Genomic DNA, 25,556 nt, shown 5'->3' with positions numbered 1-25,556 from the left:
GAATTTCTTTTGAGGTAATGGAACAAGACGTAGTGATGAAAATGCGATTTTGCCAACAAATGTGTTATATGGAAATCTTTGCCAGCAATACGCGCTGTGCTTAATTTTAAACATTAGATTTGTACCACATGTAGCGCTCCATCGCAGTTCATATTGCTTTGTGTAAAGGGCCTTGGACTGTACATCTGTCCTCCCCCATTCTCTTTCCTCCCACCTCTCTCATCCTCTTAGGGATGTATAAACACGTTCTCCCTCCCTTTGTCACCTGTCAGGACCTTTTTCATTCAGCAGAGGTTTACAACCTCGTCCTCTCCCGAGTGTCCGTCAGTGCTACCTCCCTGCTTGACTATACCGAGCATGCGGTGTAAAAATTCAACTGCTAGATGACAGGAGAAATCTGCATTTATTTCCAGACCTCCTCATCCTCATATAAACACACAAACACATTCACCGCTCTCTCCAGGATCCCCTAACCCGGCCTTGAATGTGACAAACGGTGTTAGGTTTGAGCGCCCTGGGCGTCCAGGCGAGGAGAGCAGAAGGACGGAGGAGAGGCTTGTGCGAGGGGTGAGATGGAGAGGCTGGAGCAGGGAAAACAAGTGATAAATTTCAGAAGTAAACAGCTGCGAAGAAAAAGGAACCACCGGTGAGTTCTTACTGCTCTGTAGGATGTTCTTGAACTCCTGTTAAAACTTTTCTTGCCTTAGTTGTTGGTTTTTGTCGAGCTTTGTCCACAGAAACTTTTTAAATCATTTTAGCCGTTTCGGCAGTCGTTTAATTTTCATCTATGTTATCAACACTTGATGTCAGTGTAGAAACTCTGACATACAGCAGATAGACACGGGCGTTTGTGTCTGCGTGTGAGTCCCCTCCTACCTGTGTGCTCTGTTGGGTGCTTGAGCATTGAGCACAGCAGTGGTGGTCCTGTGTGCCGGGCATGCTCACACGCCCACGCCTTCGCACACTTCCAGACACACTCAAACATACACTCCCTTCCCCACAGGCGCTCGGTACCTATGCTGTGTCATAAATCAGAGCTGTCAAATAGATTTTACAGCTCCTAGTGAAAAGAGGAGAGGCAGCCACCCAACAACCTTGAAAAGATGGAAGAAAGCAAAAGTAGAGAAGTTTTATTAATATGAAACCTGATACCTGGACCTAAGGAATCTATAAAAGACTGACAGCACAGTTTTTCACCCAGTGCACATACGAAGCAAACTGAAAGTATCTAGGTGGTGTGAGCATGATGTGTTACCACGGTGACCACTCCATCTATAAAAGCACTGTGTGCAATGAGTCCATATGATGGTATTTACGGTTATTGTGTCTTTGGCGGACTTTGGCTTCCAGAGTTGCTGCCAAAAAAGTTGTTTAGAGCTGGCAACCAGCCCGCTGGGGATGGGTGGGTGGGGGGGATTTACTGCTGCGCTTGGTTAACTTACCCACCATACCACGCACTCTAAGAGCGACGGGGCTGCGTCGATGCAGCTTCCTACACTTTTGCTTTCTCTGTGGTGCTGCTTAGAAGAGACGGGCACACTGCAGAGTTTCACTGTGACTCGTAGCACGAAGAGAAAGCAAATTATGGTAAATCTTTAAATATAACATGGAGGATATTGACGATGATAATCAGCGATCATAAGCAGATACAGGTTTAGAGGGCAGACAACCACAGAGTACCGTAGTCCCAGACTGATTGGGAGTGGTTGCTGAAGGATGCTGGTGATCGCAAAAAGGGGTACGGTGCTGCCCCAAAAAACTTGTCTGCAGTTTGCTTTGGAGACGGCGACTTGTCTGCAGACATCAACAATCAAAGCAGTCACAAGGAGGTTTGTGGTCCAGCACTGACAGCCAGCAACCTCCAACAGTCACTCAGCAACCAGTCGGGGTGGTTGTCAGTGGGTCACTGAGCGGTCTGTAGGGCTGTGTGAGTGAAGCCTTAGCTGAACAGCTAAAGGTAAACAGGCCCATCTCAACATTATGTTGTTTTATTATTATACTGTTAGGTGGGTGTGTAAAGATTCACTCGGACTTATTAAAAATCCAAATTTCATGTGGGAACTAAGATCAGTAATTTAAGTTTTTTGAAAGAAAAAAAAACCCCACATACAGTGATAGTAGTTAGTGACCATGCTTGTGACCCATGCTGTGAAATGTGAGGATGTAACTGAGGAAATAATTACAGAATCAACTGCTGTTGAATTTTGATGGTTTACTGTAGCTTTAGGAAAAGACTGGGCGCTGTAAAATACTTAAAAGCAGTCTTGTTAATGGAATAATAACCACCAAAAATCACGAGTAATTCATCGGGGAGCTGTTAATCCATCCAGTAATGATCAGTGTAATAATAGCAATAACAAAACATGCCGGGGCAAAGATTTGTTGCGCTAATGATCTGCCGTAGGTTAATTTTTCCATGCTGTTTATTATGAGACCAAAGCAGTTTTATGATCCTGTAACCTCAGAGTTGTGTACTCGTGTTGTGTCAGTTGTTCCAGACAGCATTACTCATTCTTTAAGTGGGTATTTGATTCTTGTCTAAAAACTGGGAGGGAAACATGAAGCCCATTTTTTACTATCCTCATCCAGGTGCATAAATTCCCCGATCGCTGGAGGCTCAGAGGACGTCAGTGTCCGAATGCCTGCCTCTTAATATGCAGAGCAGAGGAAAACATGTACATCCAGCAGCAGGGCTCGGGAGGCAAATCACTTCTGGCAGCCTAATTCACTGGTCATTAGAACAGCCAAATTGAATAATGGGCTCTGAAGTAAAGTGTGCATGTATGTGTGTTCATGTCCAAGTCTGTCTGATAAGGCAGGCAGGGCCATGTTGGGTGACCGTACTCTTGTGCCCCCTTTACCTTGGCCCATCAGTTTCAATCAGGCGGGATGACAGGCACTCCTCTTTCTCCCGCGACCCCTCTCCATTAGGCCACCGGCGCCCACACGTGTACTCCATTACGCTGCATTACCTGGTCAGTGCCTGGAGACATCACCTCAGGAAGCGGGAGAGGCTCGGGGCTGTACGGAAAAGAGAACCGATCCTGTTTCTATTAAGATTCCTCCTCATTCACTCTTCCTTGAGGTAATCACTAGCCTGCCAAAGTCTTATTCGGGAAAGTAATGGGATTGTGGGATGGCGACAGTAGCACTCACTTATCTAACTGCATACTTGGACAGTTAACAACGATCCCTGCTTTCCTCCTCCTGTCCCTCTCTAAATTTATTTTGTAAGTCTCATTTCTGCATCTATTCGTGGAAATGTTTTCAACCTCATGAACCTGTTTACTATAATATATGAGTTTAGATCTTGTAGGTAGTTAACATGCGACATTATCAAATTCAAGCTATAAAAAAGGAGTCAAAATGGAAAAACTTTGTTTTGGAATCTCCTCCTCATTTGAGCCGCTCCTTTTAGGGGTCGCCACAGTGCTGCCATCATGACCAATCACATGACCTCCCTCACTACATCTATGAATCTTCCTACTCTGGTAGCTCCATGTTCAACAGCTCTGCTGGTGGATGCACCATCTCAGCCTCATCTCAGCCTCTTTTCTCGAACTTTGTCTCCAACCTGAGCTGTCCGTGTGCCAATGCCACCATCTCCAACTCGTACGTTCTACCTGGTCTCGCTACAATCTTGTAAACTTTCTCATGTTTTAGAATATAGAAATATGACCACAAATCAGGAAAGATGTGGGAAACAGAGGATTGCATTTAATGCCACGAGCTATCTTCACTGTTTATCTAATTCCGTGACCTGTTTTCACATTTAACTTGACGGTCTCAGATTTGCTGCGAGCACCTTTTACCACATGAGGGTGAGTTGGGTCGGCCTGATGTGGCTTGAAATGTGATTTCAGAATAACCGGAGAATCAGACACAAATGGAATGGATAGGGACGGTGGCGCTGCCTGGTGAGCCTATCAGTCAGTGTTAAGGCTGCTGAGAGGGCTGTCTCGTAGGCAGGCTCGCCTGCACCAGCCATTTCCCATGGCCATTTGTCTCTGTCCACTTTCTTTCCCTATCCTTGCCCCCCCTTTTTTTCTTTTCATCTCTTCCTCCCCCTCGTCTTCGATTGCTCATTTTGGACTCTCAGCCTTGTTCGATCTGCTATTTTTTCTGGTTCTCTGCATTTTCCACACCACCACCACAACACTCTTGTTTTCCTTTGTTCCAAGTATTCCCCCCGGCAAACAAGTTGCTTTAGCAATCAAAACTAGTAACTGGAGTAGACCTGATGATGTTTCATATTTACGTCTATCACTGTAGTCCACTGAACACCTGATTGTAAGTAAACCATTTTTTTTTACACATGTTACTTTTGCAGCCCTCTAGAAATGTTTTCATCTGTTTGAGTTAAAAAGAAAAGATTAAACGAATCTGTTGGTTATTTACAGATTTTGCAGTTACTACACTTTCATCCATCAATTCAACGAAACATATTATTTTTGTATCAACTTATAAAGCTGATGATTATTGCTAAAACACTTCTCAGTCATTTCAGTAATTACTGTTCCAGCCTCGTTTCATTTTGGAGGATTACTGTTGCTCTTAATGATCAGCGGGGAAATTGATATCCTTCTAGCAGATGACTAGCAATGAAGCTAAATAATGTGTTCGCTTACATTTACTTTTCCTGTTCCTTTGATTACTTCGTATCAAAACAACAGCACATATCAGATATGTTCTTAATTAAGATTTACCAAGATAGCTTTGAATTCCCACCATTCTGTTGTACCAGACTGCAGCACAGCTCTCTAATCTTTCTGGCATTCATTTTATTATGTGTCAAACTCAACACGGTGTGCCACCGCACAGCTGTAAACAGACTATATAAAGTCATTACGAGCAGATGTTTATTTCTGGTTTCCTTGGAGTTGGGAGCTGTTGGTGCCTATCTCATTCTCCACTTTATCTCGTGCCAGTTCTGTGCCGTTACATCTGTGGTTTGAACAACTGTTTATGTCCTTATTTGTCATGTTAAACACAGTCGGAGAAAAAGAAGATCTGTGACTAAATGAAAAGCCTAAACTATAAGAGAAGCTTTAGATTTTAAGATTTACAAGCCAACAATTAGCACATTTTGTAAACTTATTAAACATATGAACTCAAAAATCCTCATCAACAATCATATGATCGCTGGTGTTTTGTTTGTTTTCTCTGGATTATTGTCGGGGCTTTACCTTCCCGCCTTGAGGCAACTGTTGTTGTGATTTGGTGCAATATAAACAGGGCTGCACATAAGTGGTCCGCAGGTGCGCATTCGCTGAAAATAAAAATAAATAGAAGCGCACCAGATAAGAAGTTGCAACACGTGTTTGCGTACATACGATTTTCTGGAGGAGGACAGACAATTGTTTAGAACTCTTAAAGATGTCGAAGAAGCAAACTCCTTTAAGCAGTTACTTTGGTGTCAGAAGGAGTCCGAACCGCAAAAGAAACGCGTATTCTCAGAAAAGTGGTTGCAGGAGGTGAGTTGGCTTCAAAACGAGGAACGCACAGAGATGTGGTGCAGAATATGCTGTGAAAATCCCACTCTAGTGGACAAAAACACTGCCTTTTATATGTACGCAAACGCGCGTTGCAACTTCTTATCTGGCGCACGTCTTTTATTTTGACAGCGAATGCGCACATGCGACCACTTATGTGCACCTCTGAATATAAATAAGATTAGAAGAGGGAAAACATGGAGTCCTCCAGACTAAAGAACAGAGGGACCATCTGGCTACTTATCAACGCCCACTTAAAACCCCCGAATTTTTGATAGTATGAGGGTGAATTAGTGCCTATGGGTCTGGCAGCTGGCACATCTGGAAAAGCACCATCGATGTTGAAATCTATATACAGGTTTTAGAGCAACATATGCTCCCATCCAGATAACATCTTCTTCACAGAAGTCCTTGTATTTTTCACCAAGGCAATGTTAAACCGCATACTACACCTTTTACAACAGCATGTCTTGTTGAGTGTGAGTCCTAAACTGGCCTACCTGCAGCCCAGAACAACTTTCACCAACCGAAAACATTTGGCACGTGAAATGAACGATAGAACACAGAAGCAGCTAGAGTCCTCCAGCAGCTGCTCTCGTAGGTTCCCAGATGTTTACAGACTGTCGTCGAAAGAAACGTGGGTGGTACACAGCAGTAAACATGGTCCCGTTCCACTTTTTTTGAGACATCAAGCTCAAAATGACTTTATTATTAGAGTTTGAACAAATATTAGCTGTAGCCTACATTATAATTTGTAACTTGTCTATTCATTGCACACATGAGGATGACTAAACCTTGGCTGAAATTTTAAACAAGCAGGGAAAATCTGAAATGCATCTGAAAACTTTGTGCAGTAATTTAGTCTTAGTGAATTATGCTTTCTTCTCATCTGACTGCGGCTGTACGTGAGCGTCGATTTGCTGATCAAAAGATGTTTTTGTGGTTCTGCGTAACTGATGTCAGCGCTCTGCAGTGAGTTGGCACCCAGAGGCTGAACAGTGAGTCCTTCTGGCCTTGATGGACACAGGAAACAAGCGCGGCCATTTAACCGCAGCCTTCTCTCTGGCCCAGCAGCCCTGCTCGCTGGTGCTGAGGGGAATCATAGCCGCTCACTCTGATGATTTATGACCACACCTGCAGCCAGCCTCAGAGCTTTGCATGCGTGTTTGTGTGCGTACAGTAAAGAAAAACAGAGAAAAAATGACTGTGTGTGTATGAAAGGCAAAAATCAAAAGGTATGTGTAGGTTTAAAGAAACAAAAGACTGAAACTGCATGGGCGACTTTGTTGAGTCAAGCAGAATGCTAAAATTTGAGGCGCTTTGTTTCTGGATTACAGCTTCTTATGCACGCGCTGTAGTGGAGAATAGATTACAGTGTGCTGCAAACAGAAGTCTGTGTGCTGTTCGGGTGCAGGAATACCATTATCTCTCGCCTAGCCTTTTTGACTTGGCCTTTCTTTCAATCCTCTCACTCCTCCATGAACCTTCACTCTGACTGTATTCTGAAATGCAGTTCCTCATAAAATCCATCAAATAAAAAATTCATATTGAAACTCTCTCCCTCTGTTTTCTCCACCTTTCTCCACTCCCACTATCAGCACTTCATAATGATAAATGACAGACTGTCAGATATTAAAGTCTGAAACACAATAAAAGGTAGATTCTCTCCCTTTTCCACCTCGCATCTCTCCAATTTTAGTTTCATCAGTTTTTTGTCTCTAAAACATTTTTTGTAACATTTTGGAGAAAGAAAAGTCTATTATATTTGCACAGCAGGCATTCAGCTTAGTTTTTGTATTCACAGTGAGGCATTACCAGTGTAAAGATAATAACCTTATAAAAACAGCAGGCTTCATGTTTAACATCCATTCTCTGACTTATAAAACATTAGCAGGAACTGTTTTCATCACAAAGTGAACGCTGGTGTGATTTAGCAAAGGTGCTGAATTTTCATTGGCTCCACTTTCTCAAATGTGGACATTCGCTGCTTTTCTTTAATGTGAAATTCGATTTTAAAAACAAGGAAATGTTATATTTTGTTTACATTGGAAACAGCTTCAGTTGCAGCCGTACTGCCAATTCAGTTCATGTCAAAGAATAGAGACCGTCTCGTGATGGGATCGCACCAGCAGCAACGCCCTTCAATGAGGTGATTTCTTAATCCTGAGTAAACAGTCATTACTGTGGGGTTGGTTAGTTCTGACTGTATTTTAGGAGGATTATGGTCAGATTTGCATGAAAATTTGGCTCAATTTTGAGTATATGTGGTTTCAGGGGTTTTTTGTAAAGATTATTGAACATTTAATTCAGGTAAGGTAGACCCTACAATAATACATACAGAGAAAAACCCAACAATCATATGACCCCCTGCGAGCAAGCGCTTCGGCGACAGTGGGAAGGAAAAACTCCCTTTTAGCAGGAAGAAACCTCCAGCAGAACCAGGCTCAGGGAGGGGCGGGGCCATCTGCTGCGACCGGTTGCGGCGAGAGAAGGAAGACAGGATAAAGACATGCTGTGGACAACAAGTATGATTCAATGCAGAGAGGTCTATTAACACAGTGAGCCATCCATTCTCCTCCACTTATCCTTATCAGGGTCCCGGGGGGCGGAGCCTAAACTTGCTACCATAGGACAAAAGTGGGGTACACCCACTCATCCACCAATCTGACACAGGGCTAACATAGAGCGACAGACAACCAGTCACACTCATGGGAAAATAAGAATCACCAGTTAAGCTAACTCCACTGACTGCATGTCTCTGGACTGTCCCAACAGAAAGGCCCTGGCTCAGATGATGTAGTCAAACTCTTGCTGTGACCTTCTTGTTATGAAGCAACAGTGCTAACCACCACACCTACATGCCTAAATGATTATATATCAAATTGAATTTGACACTCACTTGACAGACAGACACCTACAAAAATACTCACTGCCTTGGTGGTGGTTCAGACTACCCTGGAAACCTCCAATACTTTGTTTTTGCCACGGTGACACACCCAAACACTCACAAGTCACATAATTCATCTGGAATATATACCAGCTAAACTATAGTAACGCAGCTAGTAAAAAGTCATCCTGCTCTGTAGTTGCTTTAGTAAGGTAACATACCAAAATCAAATTGGAGCGGTGCATCTTTGCATTAGCTACGCTACGGGGGCTCCTTCTAGAGTGAGCGAGCAAGGGCAGTGCCAATCTTTCCTTCTTCTCTCACAGCTGAGCTTCAGTATTGGTTCATTACCCAGCCTGTCCTGGCACTCCAACAACAGTACCGCAGAGAGCCTGTCAGATGATGGCACTCACAAAGGTGTTTGCTGTCATGGTGTCAGTAAGATAAGCAATTTTGAATGTCTTTGCTTATTATACATACTTTTCACTCTAATAGTTTTAAGATAAAACAGTAAACTTAAAGGAATGTTAACATGTAACATGTACACCTGTGTATTGGTTAGTTCTTACTTATGCTGTGTAAGTTCATACAAATTAGCGTGATAATCTCAGGTAGAATTGCGCAGAATTAAATGCTAATACAGTTTATATTGTTTTTGTTTTGTTTTTTATATTTCTGATATATATCATTAGTCACTGCTTGTTTGTACTCTGCTGTGGATTCCTGCTGCCCACCAGGTTGTAGACTAAATGTTCTTTGAGACCAAACAATTCCAGCGACTGATCCCCTCCCACTGGGGTCCACCCCCGAGAACTACTTAGCTGAAAAGGTTTTTCTTCTTCTGTGTGCCTGTGCTCTACCAGCAGAAATGTTAATGTAAAGTACAAACCAGCTGTTAGCGTGGTTGTTTCATGATCAAAATGATGTTAGAAAGCAAACGTGGTTGAAAATAGCCATTTGGTGCTGGCTTAAGTTACATAAACGAAACATTAAAACTAGCTATTTTCTGCTTAAGTTGTTAAGAATTGAAGTGAATACTAACTTTGTCAATAGTTTCTCCAATAGACTCTTGAAGGTGAGTCTCCAAGCTAACCCATCGCTTTTGCAGGCATTACCAGCATGTATAAGTCTATGGACAAGCATAGCTCCCATTTCTGTTTAAAGACTCTCTGCAGTTTATGAATTACACACTCTGAAAATGACCTAGCACGCATTTATAACTCTACAGCAAATGTCTTCATAAAATTGTTTGGTTTTTTTTTTTTTTTTTTTTGAAGACTTTTCAGTGTAAAGTCAGAAAGGTCAGTCTTTTTCTTTGTTACATATATGTTTTGTGATTTCATCCCTCAGAGGATTTTCTCATAAGTCGTCTTCGGTAATTGTCTTGTGCTAAACATTCAGGTAACTTTGCTTTACAGATCAGAAAAGCTACATTCAATACAACCACAGTTCTCTGCCACGCTTTCAATTTGTTGAATAATTCTGTTTAAAGGCTTTTGTTTTTACAGAGTTGCATGGAGTTTGGTCAGCTCACAACATTAAAAATAATGAGACTGACCTCGCCTTTTGATCTTTAGGACATGAATTTTAAAAATCATCACTTAACCAGGGCAGTCACCATTACAGGATTCATTTCTCCACTACTGCAATAATGTCACACACTGCAGCGCTGCCTTTAGGTTTAAAGGTTGGATTATAGAAAGGGAGACAAAAGATAATATTATGACAATAGTAGATTTATATCTATCTGGAGAGCGATAGATTTTTCAAGCAAAAGATTTAGGCTTGGATATCAATTACTGTGCACTCAGGTGATAAAATAATCAGATATATTTCTCTGAAAAGATTGTACTTTTATTAAAAAGCACATTCCAGCATGCATTAGATGGCAAACCAATGAAAAATAAAGCTGAGAAATAGTAACAAGATCATTAATACCAAGAATTAATCTAGCACCAGTATGATTCTGAAGATTAAGGACTTTTTGTCTCGGTAGCCCTCAGCAGTGTGGAGATAAGTTGGTTCATTGCTGTATTTTTGCAAGGATGCTTTTCTTGTGTCTGCAGGTGACAGGAGCTAAGTGGGGGGGTTGTTTTCAGAGCTTGTCTTGCTCTTGTCAACACAGCAGCATGTCAGGCTGCTGAAAGTTTGAAGGGGGAAGCTTTTGTCTTTTAATATGCTGTTAATGTAGTCTGGCTGACAGTAGTAGATTGTCTCACTGGGCCAAAGCACTGGGTGGTGTCGCTGATGCTTTCTGCCAACACTGCAAGCTGAAAAATTACGGGAGGCATGAAGTGCTGAATGAATTGCTTTTAAGTAATTTCATCCATCAAAAAAAAGCAAGATGCAATGTTGTTGTTTTTTTATGACAATTGGAGTTTTCAGGTTCTGCCTGCGTTCAAAGCTTTTCGAGCTACTTCTCGATACTGTCAGATAACATTCAAAGACAGACATGAAGAGAACTCGTAGCCTTTTCTTAAAAGCAGTTTATTTTCAATTACAGTGCAGCTACATATCTCGAGTGAAAGGGAAGGACTCAAATAAAAGGAGATAAGGGCTTTGAAAATCCTAGCACCTTCCCCAGCTTCTGTACGATCACACAAAAGATCAAACCTTTCATTTGAGATGACAGTAGAAACCTGACTTTACACTGACCCATATCAGAGGCTATCATGTTGTCATTGGGACCAATTAGAAACCATCATTTCATCCGTGGGGCAATTGCCATGCCATCACCGATACAAAGTGTAACTTGTGTCCTTTTTTGATACACATTGAGGTTTTTTTGTAATATTTTCTTTGCATTTAAACAGCCAGCGTCTGCGATGGAAGGCGGACGCATCGTGCACGGGATTCTTTATCATTTAGAAAACACGAACTAGTCGTGGGATTGTATTCCTCTGAAACATGGACAGGTTCAGATAGAAACAAATGAGTGAGGATATGTGAAAGGCAGAGCAGTGATGTAGTTTAGAAACATTCTGAGTAGAATATAGTGACGATGAGCGCAGAGCTTACCAGTGCCCTTTAAACCTGTCAGCTCAGTTCATAAACCACATGCAAGGGTGGACAGTACAACATACAGAAAGGTAGGAAATGGCTCCTAAATCATTTTGACGCAGCTTAAAGCTATTTAATGTTCACAGTTGCATAATTCTAAGCTAGTAAATGCAGTAGTTCAGGGTGATGGACCTGCCTGGATTGGATGGCACTGGCGTCAAAAATGAAAGCTGACTGACCACCAAATAAAGACGCCAAATACCGAGACTTGAATCTAAAGAGGCACTCGGAGTTCTTGTATGCGCCCTGCACCCTGCTCATCAGGCACATCTGTGTCCCAAGCATTTTAAAAGCCCTCGCTCACCATTTGCAGTGAAAGGTCAGGTATACAAGCAAAGACTAGAAAAGTCAGGCAGTATTTGACGAGTAGAGGATACTGAACATCACAGTTAATCCCATTCTGCCACTGAGACACAGCACTAAGGTAATGTGTACACAAAGTGCATGCCTACAGTTTTTCAGGGCTCCTGTTTATCAGAGGTTTGAGCATAATATGATTAAAGAGCGTCATGATGTTGTTGTTTACTTGGAGAGAGTTGCCGACAGAATTCAGCACAATCACAGATTCAGTGTGTTGAATATGTGCCCTGTGTTCTTGTACTGGAGAGAATTTATCCGAAGCTCAGAGCTGAACCACAGCTTACTGTCCGGTAACACATCTATAAATGCCTACTTGCCCCACACACTCGTTTGTTCTTGTTGTCATGTCTTTTTATGTTTGTCATCCTCTCTCAGAAGTATCGGGGGATCGGCTTCATCGCTTCGATATCAGTGATTCTTTTTCATTCGCATGTGGGATTTAAGTCTTAATACATGTGTGCCCAATTTTCTTTGATAGGTTTTACATAAAAAGCATAGAGATCCAGTTTCAGACGGTGCATTTTTGTTAATTATTAAGTCGGTCTTCCATGCAAGCAAAATGATTTGGTTAGAAACCTCAAATCATGATGGAAAATCTGCCTACACAAGCCGTCATAGGCAGTTTGTTTTAAATGGGATGAACCCCACGGCCTGCCAAGGGCAGACCTTTCCATCTCCTTCTGTTTTGAAGGAGATAATGATTCTCTTTTACTTGGAATAGGATTGCATTTTCTATCTCTCTCATCCTGCGTTCCTCACTCACCTTTACCTTTCCATCGCCCTGTTCCGCTTCCCCCTCACCCCGCCTCCTCCCATCAGTCGGCCACTGCGGGTACTCCCTCCACAGTGGCGATGCTCTATCGCTCCGTCACAGTGCAAGCGAGGGATGAGAGACAAATCAAAACCACCTTATTTCCCCTTAGTCCCTCTCACCATGCCAGATTGAATTTGAGGCTTTTCATCTTTCTCATCTTTCTCTTTTCCCCGCCTCCCTTGGCGTCCACTCAGAATTACCTGGAACCGAACCATCTCGCGACTTGATGACACACAATCGTTTATGCGCGTGAGGCCAGATAGTTGGCAGCCCTCGGCTCAGGTTCTTTTGGTTCGTTTTAAATTTTGTACTTCAGTCACGTGCGTTTTAAAAAACGGTCAATACCAAAATCCGTGACACCTTGCCTTTTCCAGTGTCTTGTAAATCCTCATGCATGCAAATGTCCAGATTAGTTTTGCAGGCTTTAATGTCCAAAAATGTCTGATCTTTAAAAGAGAAATGTTGAAATCCCATAAGAATGCCTATTTTTATATTCTCGCAGCCTTCTTGGCTCATTCTATATGGGGTTTAAATCCTCTTGGTACTAAATAAGATTTATATAAATCAATTTTTATTTTATGATAAAACATATTTTTGGCTGCATTCCAGTGGTAAAAATTACTTAGTTGTCTGTCATATGCAAAGTGCATAGTTACAGTTGCTACCAAGCCATTTATAATGTTAATTATAGAGTGTATCACACTACAAAGCATCTGCATTTCTCAGGGCATGGACACTTATTACAGGTCTGTCAGCTGTACATCCATGAAACGTGTGAAATTCCTCCACATCCCAACGGTGCACAATTAGATTGAGATCTGGTGATTGGAAAACCAGCAGCTTGAACCAAACGATACAACGCAGGATTGATCCATGCTTCCACATGGGTTGGGCCAAATTACAATCCAAATATCGCAGTCAGAAATCAAGACTCATAAGACCAAAAATGTATTTCCTATTTTCTGTTGTACAATTTTGATGAGCCCATGTGAAGTGTAGCTTGAGTTTCCTGTTCTTAGATGACAGGAGTGTGCTCTTATATAGTTATAGCTCTTATAGTTACTGTTAGTGTTGTCCTCATGTATTTTCAGAGCTTTCTCTGTAATTGTTTCTATTGGAAAATCCCAGCAGATCAGCAGTTTTTGAAACACTCCACCAACCACCAAATTCAAAATCACCGAAGTCTCCTTTCTTCCCTAATCTGGTGCCCATATTGAACTTAAGAAGGTTGCCATGTTTAAATATCTACTTTGGACACGTTTAACAGGTAAACTTAATGATGTGGTGAGTCAGTACAACACGTGCATTTATACCTGTGGCTAACTTAGAAACACCTGGTATGCATGGGCACCATGTTATTTCTAATATCTAATATCTTCAAAACTGGGAAATGATGTGTAGATATCACTGTAAACAAGAAGAAAAACATATACATTTGATTTGATCTGATAGGCCAGTAACACATTCACTTTAGGCACATTAACAAATCTACAAATGTTATTTTTGACAACTGTAGTCGATTTTTACTGTATGAATTATTTTTGTGAAGCTGTCATTACTGAGCAGACGTGAGCACAGACATATTTAGAAGATTTATGGCCAGGGTGGTCTGATCTGAAAATCAAAACTGACAGACGCATTAGCATCGCCTGCTAATTAGACTGCACAGCAGTGTGTGTTGGAGGAATACGACTGACAAAGTGAACTGAATGGAATTTGGTTTTGTACTTAGACAAAATGACTCTAATTCATTTACCCACAATTGGCCAATCCTCAAAATGAAAAGTCTGCAATCATAAAATCATAAAGCATGGTGCGGTGCAGAAGTAGAAACTTGTAACTAACTGGTCTCGCGTGTCGATGTGATTCTCACTTGCTACATGAGCATGTGGGGGGCCGTGACACCTGGCTTCTGCTACCTGAGAAAAATGACTCTCATCTCCCTCTCGGTTGGACTTACTCCCACCCATCCTCCCTTCACCCCACCTTTTCATTTTCAATTATGGGTTGGAATATGAATCTTTAATAGGGTGATAATTGTGCTAGCATATTTGCTGTCACCCACCATTAGGCCAGATTAATTAGCCCATTTAGTTTAGCTTAAGAAAGTGTCTAGCTGAGGAATGGGGGCACTGATGGGAGGCGGGCAGAGAGTAGAATCAGCACAATCTGTTCTATATCATAGTGCCATCTTTTTCCTGCTTTCTTTCCCTCTCTTTGTGCTTCTGTGCCTTTTCCCCGCTTTGCCACTTTAACTCTTTTTCTCATCTAACAAAGTCTGTTAGTCTGTTTCGTCAGCTGCTCCCGTCTGCCCTGCTCTCAGCAATATTTTCTGTCGCTCTATGAGTTTTCAAGTGGTTGGTGGGGAAATTGATGGTGCAGTCGAGTGACACAGTTGAAACTTTCTGCAACTATTAATTCTGTAATTACCAGTATAGCCAGTGGTGTATTTTTCTTTCCAGCCAACCTAGTTTTCTAAAAGTGACATTTTTGGAGATGAAAAATATGTCAATTAGGTTGAAGTAGTTATGAAACTGATTTATCTGGTTGATAAAATTAAATTCAGTCAGTGGTTACTGATTTCCACCTGTCCAAGGTGGTGCCTGCTGCTGGAAAGCTGAAATAGGTTCTTCTTCTACTCATTTAATACACAGAAACACATTTTATACTTAAGTAAATGAGCTCCCACTTGAACAAACTGATGCAAATGGGTTTTTTTTTATTACGGTCATGGTGATTTTGCTTTGGGGCAAGGCCAAAACCTCTTTTTGTATGCATGAAAAACCCTGCTAGCAGCAATCAGAACACAGAATACATTCACAGAAATACTGACGAAGATGGCATCGCGAATTGTTTCACGAATGGAGACCAAAAAACATCTAAAAGAATAAATATTAGCTTTACAGTTTTTAAGTGGCTAGAAGCCACTGTGACGGGGAAGCAGCTGAGGTGGTCTTTTGGCATCTGGTCCCTCTGGAGGTCTTTCAGCCACGTTCAACTGCGTGGAGATTCCAGAGTGGACCTCAAGCCCACAGAAGAGGTTTATATATATCTCATTTTAGTCTGTCACCTATCACCTTCAGGATCCCTCAGGAGGAACTGGAAAGTCTTGCCAGGGAGATGGACTCGTGCTTAGCTTTCACTTCAGCCTTTACAGCTTTTTTCTTTTTCATGTGATGTAAAAAGGTGGATTTTGAAATTAACATTAACTGTCCAACATCTCATTTTTTGTTTTGTTTTTTGGTCTTTTTTATATTTCAAAGTTTTGAAACTAAATTATTTAACTGTATTTGATATTTGTGTGTGGAGGTGTATATGTGTGATTTACTTAGATATTGTCTGTGCCTGTCGAGTGACTGGATGAAGTTAGCTAGTAGCTAAATATGGAGATTACTGTTCTCAAAAACATTGGTGTCGCGGAAGAGACTGAACTGAATTTATGATAACTATGACCAAAAGAAATGAACATGATTCTGAGGAGCTTGCAAGAAACTATGACGAGAAAACACAAAACATGACCTGAACAGATTCACGAAATACCTGAAACCTGACGTGACGTGAAGGGAGGACAACAGACGCACCGACCCTGAACAGAAGAAGACAGAGAACTTAAATACACAGTGGAAACACCTGGGGAGACACAGCTGACACAAATGAACATGACGCTACAGGGGAAGTGAAACTAAACACACTGAACATGGAAACACTAGACCCTTCAAAATAACACAGGAAACATGGAGAGACAAAGACACAACAACACGAGCTTGACAATGGAACATGGAACTTTTGGCATAGAACACAAGACCAACTCGCTAGGAGAGGTAAATGGAAACAGGTAAGGGAGACGATGGCACGGGCATAACGAGACAGACTTCACAGAAGACAGGAAAAGACTGATGGAGACCTAGAAGAAGCATAAACCAGACTAAGACTCAACTAAGACACACTAAATAATAATACTGAAACTTAACATTATCTCATAATTATTCAAAAACACAAAATAACTCAACACAGACCCAGCCCCTGACAGCTGGTCCTGTGGTGGGTTTAATCTCCTCACACTTTCTGCATGAAGAGAGGTGACGTAGTTCCAAATGCCTGCTTATTGTTGGTCCACACATTTTTTTCTCTGGATGGAATCAGACACTCGTGAATCACCGCAAACTGAAAACTAGTGAAAAGGCAACCATATAACCGTATAAGCCAACATTTCAGTTGCATGCAACCATTTGATTCTATGTTAGTGTGAAAGTAATGCTTAACAGGGCTTTAATCGCACTCTCCACCTTGGGATAAGTTGTGGGTGTATATGTGGCAGCAGAGTGACTTGGCCATGTCACTAGCTGTATATCTCTCAGCAGGCAGTAGGAAATGAGGTCTAATCGGAGGGATATTAAAGTCACAATAGACTGCTCCTGCTATTAAGGCCTGTCAGCCCTGGCCTCCTCTCTCACCTTGATGTCGCTCAGTCTCTGAATATTTATATGTCTACATGAGGGGCTACTTACAGAGTGAAATGTGTGCACGGTTCTCTGTGTGCGTGTGTGCTAGAAATTTATCATGGCCGTAGCTGCCCGAGCTCTTTGAATATGTTTACGTGCATCATTCTGTCTGTGCTCATGCAGTCCACCTTCCTGTCCTCCCCCAGGTGCAGCGGGTGCGAGGCTGCTCTCAGGTCAGAGCAAACCCGTGGCCATGGATGTGGATGAGGAAGAGAATATGAGTGAGTCGGCTCGGATTTTCTCATTTGTCCGTCTGTCTGTCCGTGTTCCTGTCTGTGCGGTACATTTAAATGTCTGCTTGTACTTTTGTTTCCCTTCTTTCTGTCCGCCTGCGTGTCTTCCCTTTTACGTCCCTCTGTCTTCCTCTGCTGTGTAATCAGTGTGGACACAGTTTGGTTGCTTACATAACGCAAGTGTTTTTTCTAGCGTCTAGTCCACATTTTTAAAGCGAATCGTCTGACATGCTAGGACAAACCAAAACTGATGAAAATTAAAACTGATTTTTTTTTTTTCAAAGCGCCATTCGTACTCGTGTTGTGAATTATCCTCACCGAGGCACAAAGCAACACGTTCACACGCAAATAAATATCGCTAATGCCGCTGAAACTTTTTAGAGGACAGCTAATCATTAAATCTGAGGTGCTCCAGGCCACACTTCAGATTCTCTCTACCTCCATCTCTTGCTTTAGAAAATCTTTTCTGCTCCAGTTTGTTGAACTTTAATTAGAAACTTTGGTTTGAACTCGGCAGCCGAGGCAGCCGAGCACGGAGACACTTGACAGAGTTTGTTCCCACACACCTACAACCATTTTGAGCTCATATTCAAAGGTAGCTGCCATCCCTGTAGAGCCCTAACTTCCGATTCTAATGAACAGTGGTGTCATACTTGCTGTTTCTGCCCTGCAAAGAAGCATGTTATGTTGCTCCATTAAGTCAAATAAGCAGTTGCAAAACAGTCTTTGTTGTCTCCCACAGCCTCTGAAGCCCCTTTCTTACATTTTTACTGCCAGTCAAAAGATGGATTTGAAGATAAAACAGCCCGAGCTCACAGAGCCCCGTTTCTTTAATACAGAGGGAACACCAGAGGAAAGCATGAAAGAATTCCTAGCTTTTATGTGACAACCTTAGCAGCTCTCGAAATTCTTTAATCACATGAATCATCCCAAATCAAAACCTCAACAAACAAGTTACTCTTTGAGTGAAGCTGCAGTAACAGGCTGCAGTATTTGGTTCACGCAGCCCTCGCTGAGGATTTCAGCTCTGAAAGAATCGGGCATATGGGATTCTTTTTTTTTTTTCTTTGTGTAACTAATGGATGCTGATTACACAAACGCTGGCATGATAATGATCACAACTGCATGTGTGTGCCATATTTCAGTGCATGGCATCGTGGCTGTTGCTCCATCGCTTATTGAGTATTAGTGTACATCTATCCTGAAAAGTTATGACTATAAAGTGAATAGAACGAATACAGTGAATTGTATGTATTCAATAAATAATTTTAGAGTGGGGGGAAAGGGTGCTCTAGATTTTTCTATGTGCCACTTGTATGTGTGCAGCATGCCAGACTCCTCATTTTGGGTTTTTTATGTTTTTAGTAGCTTTTTGGTCCATTCATACCATGAAACATAGCTAACGAGACTGGTTTTATTACTACTAAATGTTTGCATTTGTATCTTTTATGCAATTATTTTCATTGAAAACATCAGATTTTGCAAAGAAATTGCAAAGAAACTAAATAAGCCAAGCGCTGCACGCTGTACATTTTAAAATGTATTTAGTTTATATTATGTCCTGGTTGCTAAACCACTCGGCTAACGCAGCGGTATCTGTGGTGGTTAAAGATCAGCAGCACAGGCCGTACCTCACAGATTATCTCCATTCTAATAGGTTATAGTTATTTTTGGCTACAGCTGTGCACAGTTGCCCACCTCCTTTAATTTGCCAAACATGAATATCACTTTGCAGAATGCATGAACAAACCAAACAATATTGCATGTTTTCAGCTCATAAAATGAGGGATGTGCATTTTGTGTTCATGATCTTAGGAATATTTATTTATTTATTTTTTGGCCTTGAGACGTGTCAGTCGCAGTATGCAGATGGTACCGGCATGTCATTTTGCAACCTAAACACTGTGTTCTCTGACAAGCTCCATGGGGGGGATCTCAGAGGCGCAGGGTCTTATGAATGGCACCTCATTAGAAGCAGTTTTTCAATTCAGATTGTCCTCATTTTAAATATGACAGTGATTCTTTAAAAAAAAATCTCATCTAAAAGGAATAAAGTGCATTTTAACCTCCCACCGTGTCACCAGTCAAGAATTTAGGATCCTGCAGTAGGTGGAGTCTTCTCCTTCTGCCTCTTTGATGTACTCTCCTGTTTGCCTGGTCCTCAGCTCCTCCCCCTGCACTACTCCCCCTGCACTCCCTCAACCCAACCTACTATCCCACTCATGCACACTGCGGCCTCTCTTTCTCCTGAGTACCGCAAGGAGTAACCTATCAAGCCTTTGCTGAAGGATGTTATAAATGAAAATTTTTGCCAATATTCCATCCACTTTGTTAACTGGATTCAGTGATATGTGTTCCCCAGAACGGTATATATCTCACTGCTGTGGTTTAAAACTGAACACTGGAAGCATTTGTGGGTTTTCTACGTGAATTCAGTCGATTAAAAATTAATAGGAAAAAGGTCTGTTGGCGTGTGAGTGTGTTTCTGTTGAGTATCGATACGTGTGCTTGTATGTGTGTCTTTATGTTTGAGACCTGCAACACTGTGAAACCAGAAAAATAGATCCTTTTTCTTAGTATAACAATCTTAAACTTTAATTGTGAAAAAAGTAACATTTTGATTTCCAATTTAAAGACTCCTTGATCAAAAAAATAAATAAAATGAAGCAATACTTTTATTCAGAAATTTGGCAAAGATACAGTTTTGAGCATTTTTCAAGGTCAAAACATGTACCGATGTTCTGCTATTTGTAGTTATATCATAGGTATATCTTAATTTTTTTGGAGGTAGTTAAAAATTCAGCCTCTCTTGCAACTTGACACAGGAACACAAATCATTGGTTCAGTTCCAAAGAGTGATAAAGGAATCTATAAATTTTGCATTTACAAGATCCTGCAACGAAGGCGTTGTAAGTTACTCTTTCTGGGCACCGCAGGTTCAAGCAGCACCGACGTAAAGGAAAACCGAAACCTGGACAACGTGTCCTGCAAAGACGGGGTGGGAGTGGCTGAACAGCTCCCCAATGGCAGTGGCCTGGGCAGTCGAAAGCGACCGCTAGAAGAGGGAAACAATGGCCACACGCATTCCAAGTTCCGGGCTAAGAAGCGCAAGAAAACACCGGGCCCGGTCCTGCCCAAGAACGCTCTGATGCAGCTGAATGAAATCAAACCAGGTCTACAGTACAAACTGCTGTCTCAGACAGGCCCGGTGCATGCGCCAGTGTTTGTCATGACCGTGGAGGTCAATGGACAGATGTTTGAAGGCATGGGCCCAACAAAGAAGAAGGCTAAGCTAAACGCAGCTGAGAAAGCGCTGCGTTCCTTCGTCCAGTTCCCCAACGCTTCAGAGGCGCATCTGGCCATGGGCCGAACGCTGACAGTGAACACAGACTTTACATCGGATCAAGCTGACTTCCCCGACATGCTCTTCAACGGCTTTGAGACGCCAGCCGCGCCGGAAGAATCCTTCTATCTGGGCTCCAACGGTAGCAGCTCCCTAAATTCACTAGGGGAGTATCCACTGCCCACACCACCTGGCAGTGTCCTTGTCCAGCCCCCACTGCCCCCTCCATCTGCATTCAGCTCGCCCTCCAGTGGCAAAAACCCAGTCATGATCCTCAATGAGCTTAGGCCGGGTCTCAAATATGACTTTGTCTCAGAGAGCGGTGAGAGTCACGCCAAGAATTTTGTGATGTCAGTAACAGTGGATTCACAGACATTTGAAGGATCAGGGCGCAACAAGAAGCTGGCTAAAGCCCGGGCAGCGCAAGCCGCCCTGTCTGCACTGTTCAACATGCAGCTAGACCAGACACCATCTCGGCAACCCATACCAAGAGAGGGATTGCAGCTTCACCTACCCCAGGTAAGAGGTTTCTTTTTTGAATTCAAACAGCCAAAGAAACACGTCATCTAAGGATTTTCTGATTGCATCCTGCCTTTAGGCTCTTCATTATACATTTATATCTGCGACAGACTTGTTATTAAAACCCTTATTATAAAAAAAACATGTGTATTATCATATCTCATCATAAAACTATCAGATGCACCAGTGGGTATCAGTTAAGCAGGACTGTTTTATAATGCATAAGGATAAACAATAGACTCGTGCTTCCTCACATACTGTTCCACTAAATGCTTACATAGGTCATGAGTTACATTGTGGGGCGATCGATATGAAGTGTTGATTTTGAGAAATTGCAGATAAGAACATGATTATTGCTGGAAGAATTCAGAAAATTATGCACTGTTTTTAATTCCAGGGAGCGATAGCTGATCCTAGATCTTTTCCATTTCATTACTTGCCTTTGAGGGAATCCAATTCCATATCAGGCCAAATTTGTCTTTGTTACAGTGGGGCAAAAAAGTATTTAGTCAGCCACCGATTGTGCAAGTTCCCCCACCTAAAATGATGACAGAGGTCAGTAATTTGCACCAGAGGTACACTTCAACTGTGAGAGACAGAATGTGAAAAAAAAATCCATGAATCCACATGGTAGGATTTGTAAAGAATTTATTCGTAAATCAGGGTGGAAAATAAGTATTTGGTCAATAACAAAAATACAACTCAATACTTTGTAACATAACCTTTGTTGGCAATAACAGAGGTCAAACGTTTACTATAGGTCTTTACCAGGTTTGCACACACAGTAGCTGGTATTTTGGCCCATTCCTCCATGCAGATCTTCTCGAGAGCAGTGATGTTTTGGGGCTGTCGCCGAGCAACACGGACTTTCAACTCCCGCCACAGATTTTCTATGGGGTTGAGGTCTGGAGACTGGCTAGGCCACTCCAGGACTTTCAAATGCTTCTTACGGAGCCACTCCTTTGTTTCCCGGGCGGTGTGTTTTGGATCATTGTCATGTTGTCACGTTTCATCTTCAAAGATCTCACTGATGGAAGGAGGTTTTGGCTCAAAATCTCACGATACATGGCCCCATTCATTCTGTCCTTAACACGGATCAGTCGTCCTGTCCCCTTGGCAGAAAAACAGCCCCATAGCATGATGTTTCCACCCCCATGCTTCACAGTAGGTATGGTGTTCTTGGGATGCAACTCAGCATTCTTCTTCCTCCAAACACGACGAGTTGAGTTTATACCAAAAAGTCCTACTTTGGTTTCATCTGACCACATGACATTCTCCCAATCCTCTGCTGTATCATCCATGTGCTCTCTGGCAAACTTCAGACGGGCCTGGACATGCACTGGCTTCAGCAGCGGAACACGTCTGGCACTGTGGGATTTGATTCCCTGCCGTTGTAGTGTGTTACTGATGGTGACCTTTGTTACTTTGGTCCCAGCTCTCTGCAGGTCATTCACCAGGTCCCCCCGTGTGGTTCTGGGATCTTTGCTCACCGTTCTCATGATCATTTTGACCCCACGGGATGAGATCTTGCGTGGAGCCCCAGATCGAGGGAGATTATCAGTGGTCTTGTATGTCTTCCATTTTCTGATGATTGCTCCCACAGTTGATTTTTCCACACCAAGCTGCTTGCCTATTGTAGATTCACTCTTCCCAGTCTGGTGCAGGTCTACAATACTTTTCCTGGTGTCCTTCGAAAGCTCTTTGGTCTTGGCCATGGCGGAGTTTGGAGTCTGACTGTTTGAGGCTGTGGACAGGTGTCTTTTATACAGATGATGAGTTCAAACAGGTGCCATTCATACAGGTAACGAGTGGGGGACAGAAAAGCTTCTTACAGAAGATGTTACAGGTCTGTGAGAGCCAGAGATTTTCCTTGTTTGAGGTGACCAAATACTTATTTTCCACCCGAATTTACGAATAAATTCTTTACAAATCCTACCATGTGGATTCATGGATTTTTTTTTCACATTCTGTCTCTCACAGTTGAAGTGTACCTCTGGTGCAAATTACTGACCTCTGTCATCATTTTAAGTGGGGGAACTTGCACAATCGGTGGCTGACTAAATACTTTTTTGCCCCACTGTAAGTCAGTTGTTGTCAATTATACGTAGCTTTAAAACTCAAAAAATTGCAAAAGTGGGAAAGACAGAAGTCTAATCACTTAATCAAAACTGAGACTGGTTTTGTAAGCAAACGGAGGTGTGAAGTTTCAAAAAATCTGCTTTTCTTCCAACACTACATATTGGCCAAAGATCCTTGAATTAAAGGCTGTTAATAAAATAACTTGACTAGTGAACTCATTCCACTATAGCTTGTTGAGTTCGAATTGATCCGCCTGTCAAGCTCTTGTTGTTCTGCGAGGTTATCGTTGAAATCTCATTCACACCAGGTTAGCAGAGACTAAAGGAAGGCGGTACCTTTAGATGCCGCTGTAGAGGTGACTGGCAGTGTGTGAAGAGAGATAACACAGGCAGCAAAGCTAATCAGCACGACACACTGTCAACAGTCCCCTCCCCGAAGCCTCCTCCCTTTTCTTTACTCGCGCTCTCCACATGTCAACTGTTTCGTTCAGCAAGCAGCCCGTTTTAACGATAGCGCCCCCACTAATTGCTCTATTAATTCTCTGTCGCTTGATATTTAATTTCTGCAGCCTGTTTCCATCTGCCATGGTATAATGGGTCATGTGCCGCTGCATAGAAACTCCAACCAAACCAAAAAAAATAATGATAATTAATTTTTTTTTAGAAATGATTCAGTATGCAACAAAGAAAATATTAGACAGTAGCTTATTACCAAACCATTCTGGACATGTTTTGGTGAAACGCGGAGGAAAGTTGTGTATTTTTTACACCCCTAGAGAATAAAAGTCATAGATGACCTTGGCGTTCGGAAAAAGTCAAATGGTCTGGCTACGAGCGGGTGACTCTGAAGTAGCAGGGAAGTAAAATTGGGACTAATTTTCTTAATTTGCGATCACCCAGCCGTCATCTCTCCTCATGCTTGTTGTCATTTTCCATCACATTAGTGATGAATAAAGAGCAGCTAGGGGAGCCGTGTCCATGAGCAGAAGACTTGTGAAGTTCTCACATAACTTGGACTCGATTTTTAAACCTTTGTGGGGTGTCACCGAGCATCTGTTGCTCAGGTTTGCTTGTTTGCTTTGCTCTTCCTTTTTTTTTGCCGTGTGATTCACTGTCACGAGGGAGATGGTAAATTATAGCTGTCAGACAGAACTCAAACAGCGTTGCTTGAAAGATGGTTAGGTATACCTCAGGGGGTCAGCCTAGTTTCACTTGTTGCTGTTTCAACGCTCCGAGTGCTGTTTGAAGCCGAAGCTAACACTGTGACAGGTACACAGTGCTCTAGGGGAGGATAACATCAGACATGCTTTGTAAGCTGACATATCTGACACAAGCTCGTGTTTGTGTGTCTGCATGTGTGCATGGCTTCCTGTTGTTCTGTCTGCCTTTGTGTGTGTGTGCGTGTGTGTAATTCCAGGTTCTGGCTGATGCGGTCTCTCGCCTGGTTGTGGATAAGTTCAGTGAGCTGACAGACAACTTTACGTCCCCGCACGCACGGCGAAAAGTGCTGGCAGGCGTCGTCATGACAACAGGTAAGAGTGGAGGAAGAGATTATTGGCACGTTTGTACACAGCAAAGGCTGTTTCAGAGCATCATCAGAGGGAATTTGTGGTTATAAGCCCAGAAAAAGCAGCTGACAACAAATACAGCTGAAGGCATATTTACTGGATGCTGGATGCTCATAGTAAACATGTTTTTAAAAAAAAAAACCCTGTGAGCCAGAAGGTTCAGGCTTCAAAGTGCTCTAAATGCTCGCTTACGGTTTTTCTGTCTCACTTAGAGACAATATCCCTAATGTGGTCATCTCAAACACCAACCTCAAGCTGTGAGAACAGAAACTCCACCCGCCTGCTGTTTAAAAGCTACATTTACAGATGAAAGTTAGCTTAAAGAGAAGAGGGCGGAGTCAATATACCTTCTTTCAGACCAGGATGAATAGAGGAGCTGCAAAAATGCCAAGGAAATATGGAAAGGCTGTATTTTGAACAGTGATTCATATGAAGCTGCTCTGTTAGAGTAAAAGAATAATAATGAGCGTGGTAGGTCCTGGTTAAGATTTTATATTTGTATAGCCTTATAATGTGTCCTTGATTATGTATTTTTAATCATATGTGACAACTTTAATAAGTTTGACATCCGTTGTTTTGTATCAGCCTTCAACCAGCCAGGCAGTACTTCAAATATTTAATGTAGTTAAATAAAATTATTTAAGAATCATATTAATAATCTAATAATATCATAAAAATGCAAATTTAACATCCATTTGTT

General features: G+C 42.1%; 1 protein-coding gene across 3 annotated transcripts in view; it reads left to right on the top strand.

Annotated features, from left to right (window-relative positions):
• Positions 1-25,556, top strand: part of adarb1b (adenosine deaminase RNA specific B1b) — a 129,188-nt gene that overhangs the window by 86,220 nt on the left and 17,412 nt on the right. For all 3 annotated transcript variants that reach the window (XM_085434704.1, XM_085434706.1, XM_085434703.1), the window contains 3 exons: positions 17,262-17,336; positions 20,285-21,210; positions 24,706-24,820. In XM_085434704.1, coding sequence (XP_085290830.1) covers positions 17,309-17,336; positions 20,285-21,210; positions 24,706-24,820 — 1,069 coding nt within the window. In that variant the 5' untranslated portion in view covers positions 17,262-17,308. The remainder of the gene's footprint in view (positions 1-17,261; positions 17,337-20,284; positions 21,211-24,705; positions 24,821-25,556) is intronic.

This window comes from Copadichromis virginalis, linkage group LG16 (genome assembly GCF_057382275.1).
Source record: "Copadichromis virginalis isolate Kocher_CV1m ecotype Utaka linkage group LG16, C_Virginalis_male_GT1.1, whole genome shotgun sequence".
Classification (NCBI taxonomy): Eukaryota; Metazoa; Chordata; class Actinopteri; order Cichliformes; family Cichlidae; genus Copadichromis; species Copadichromis virginalis.
This window is presented reverse-complemented; position numbering and strand designations above follow the sequence as displayed.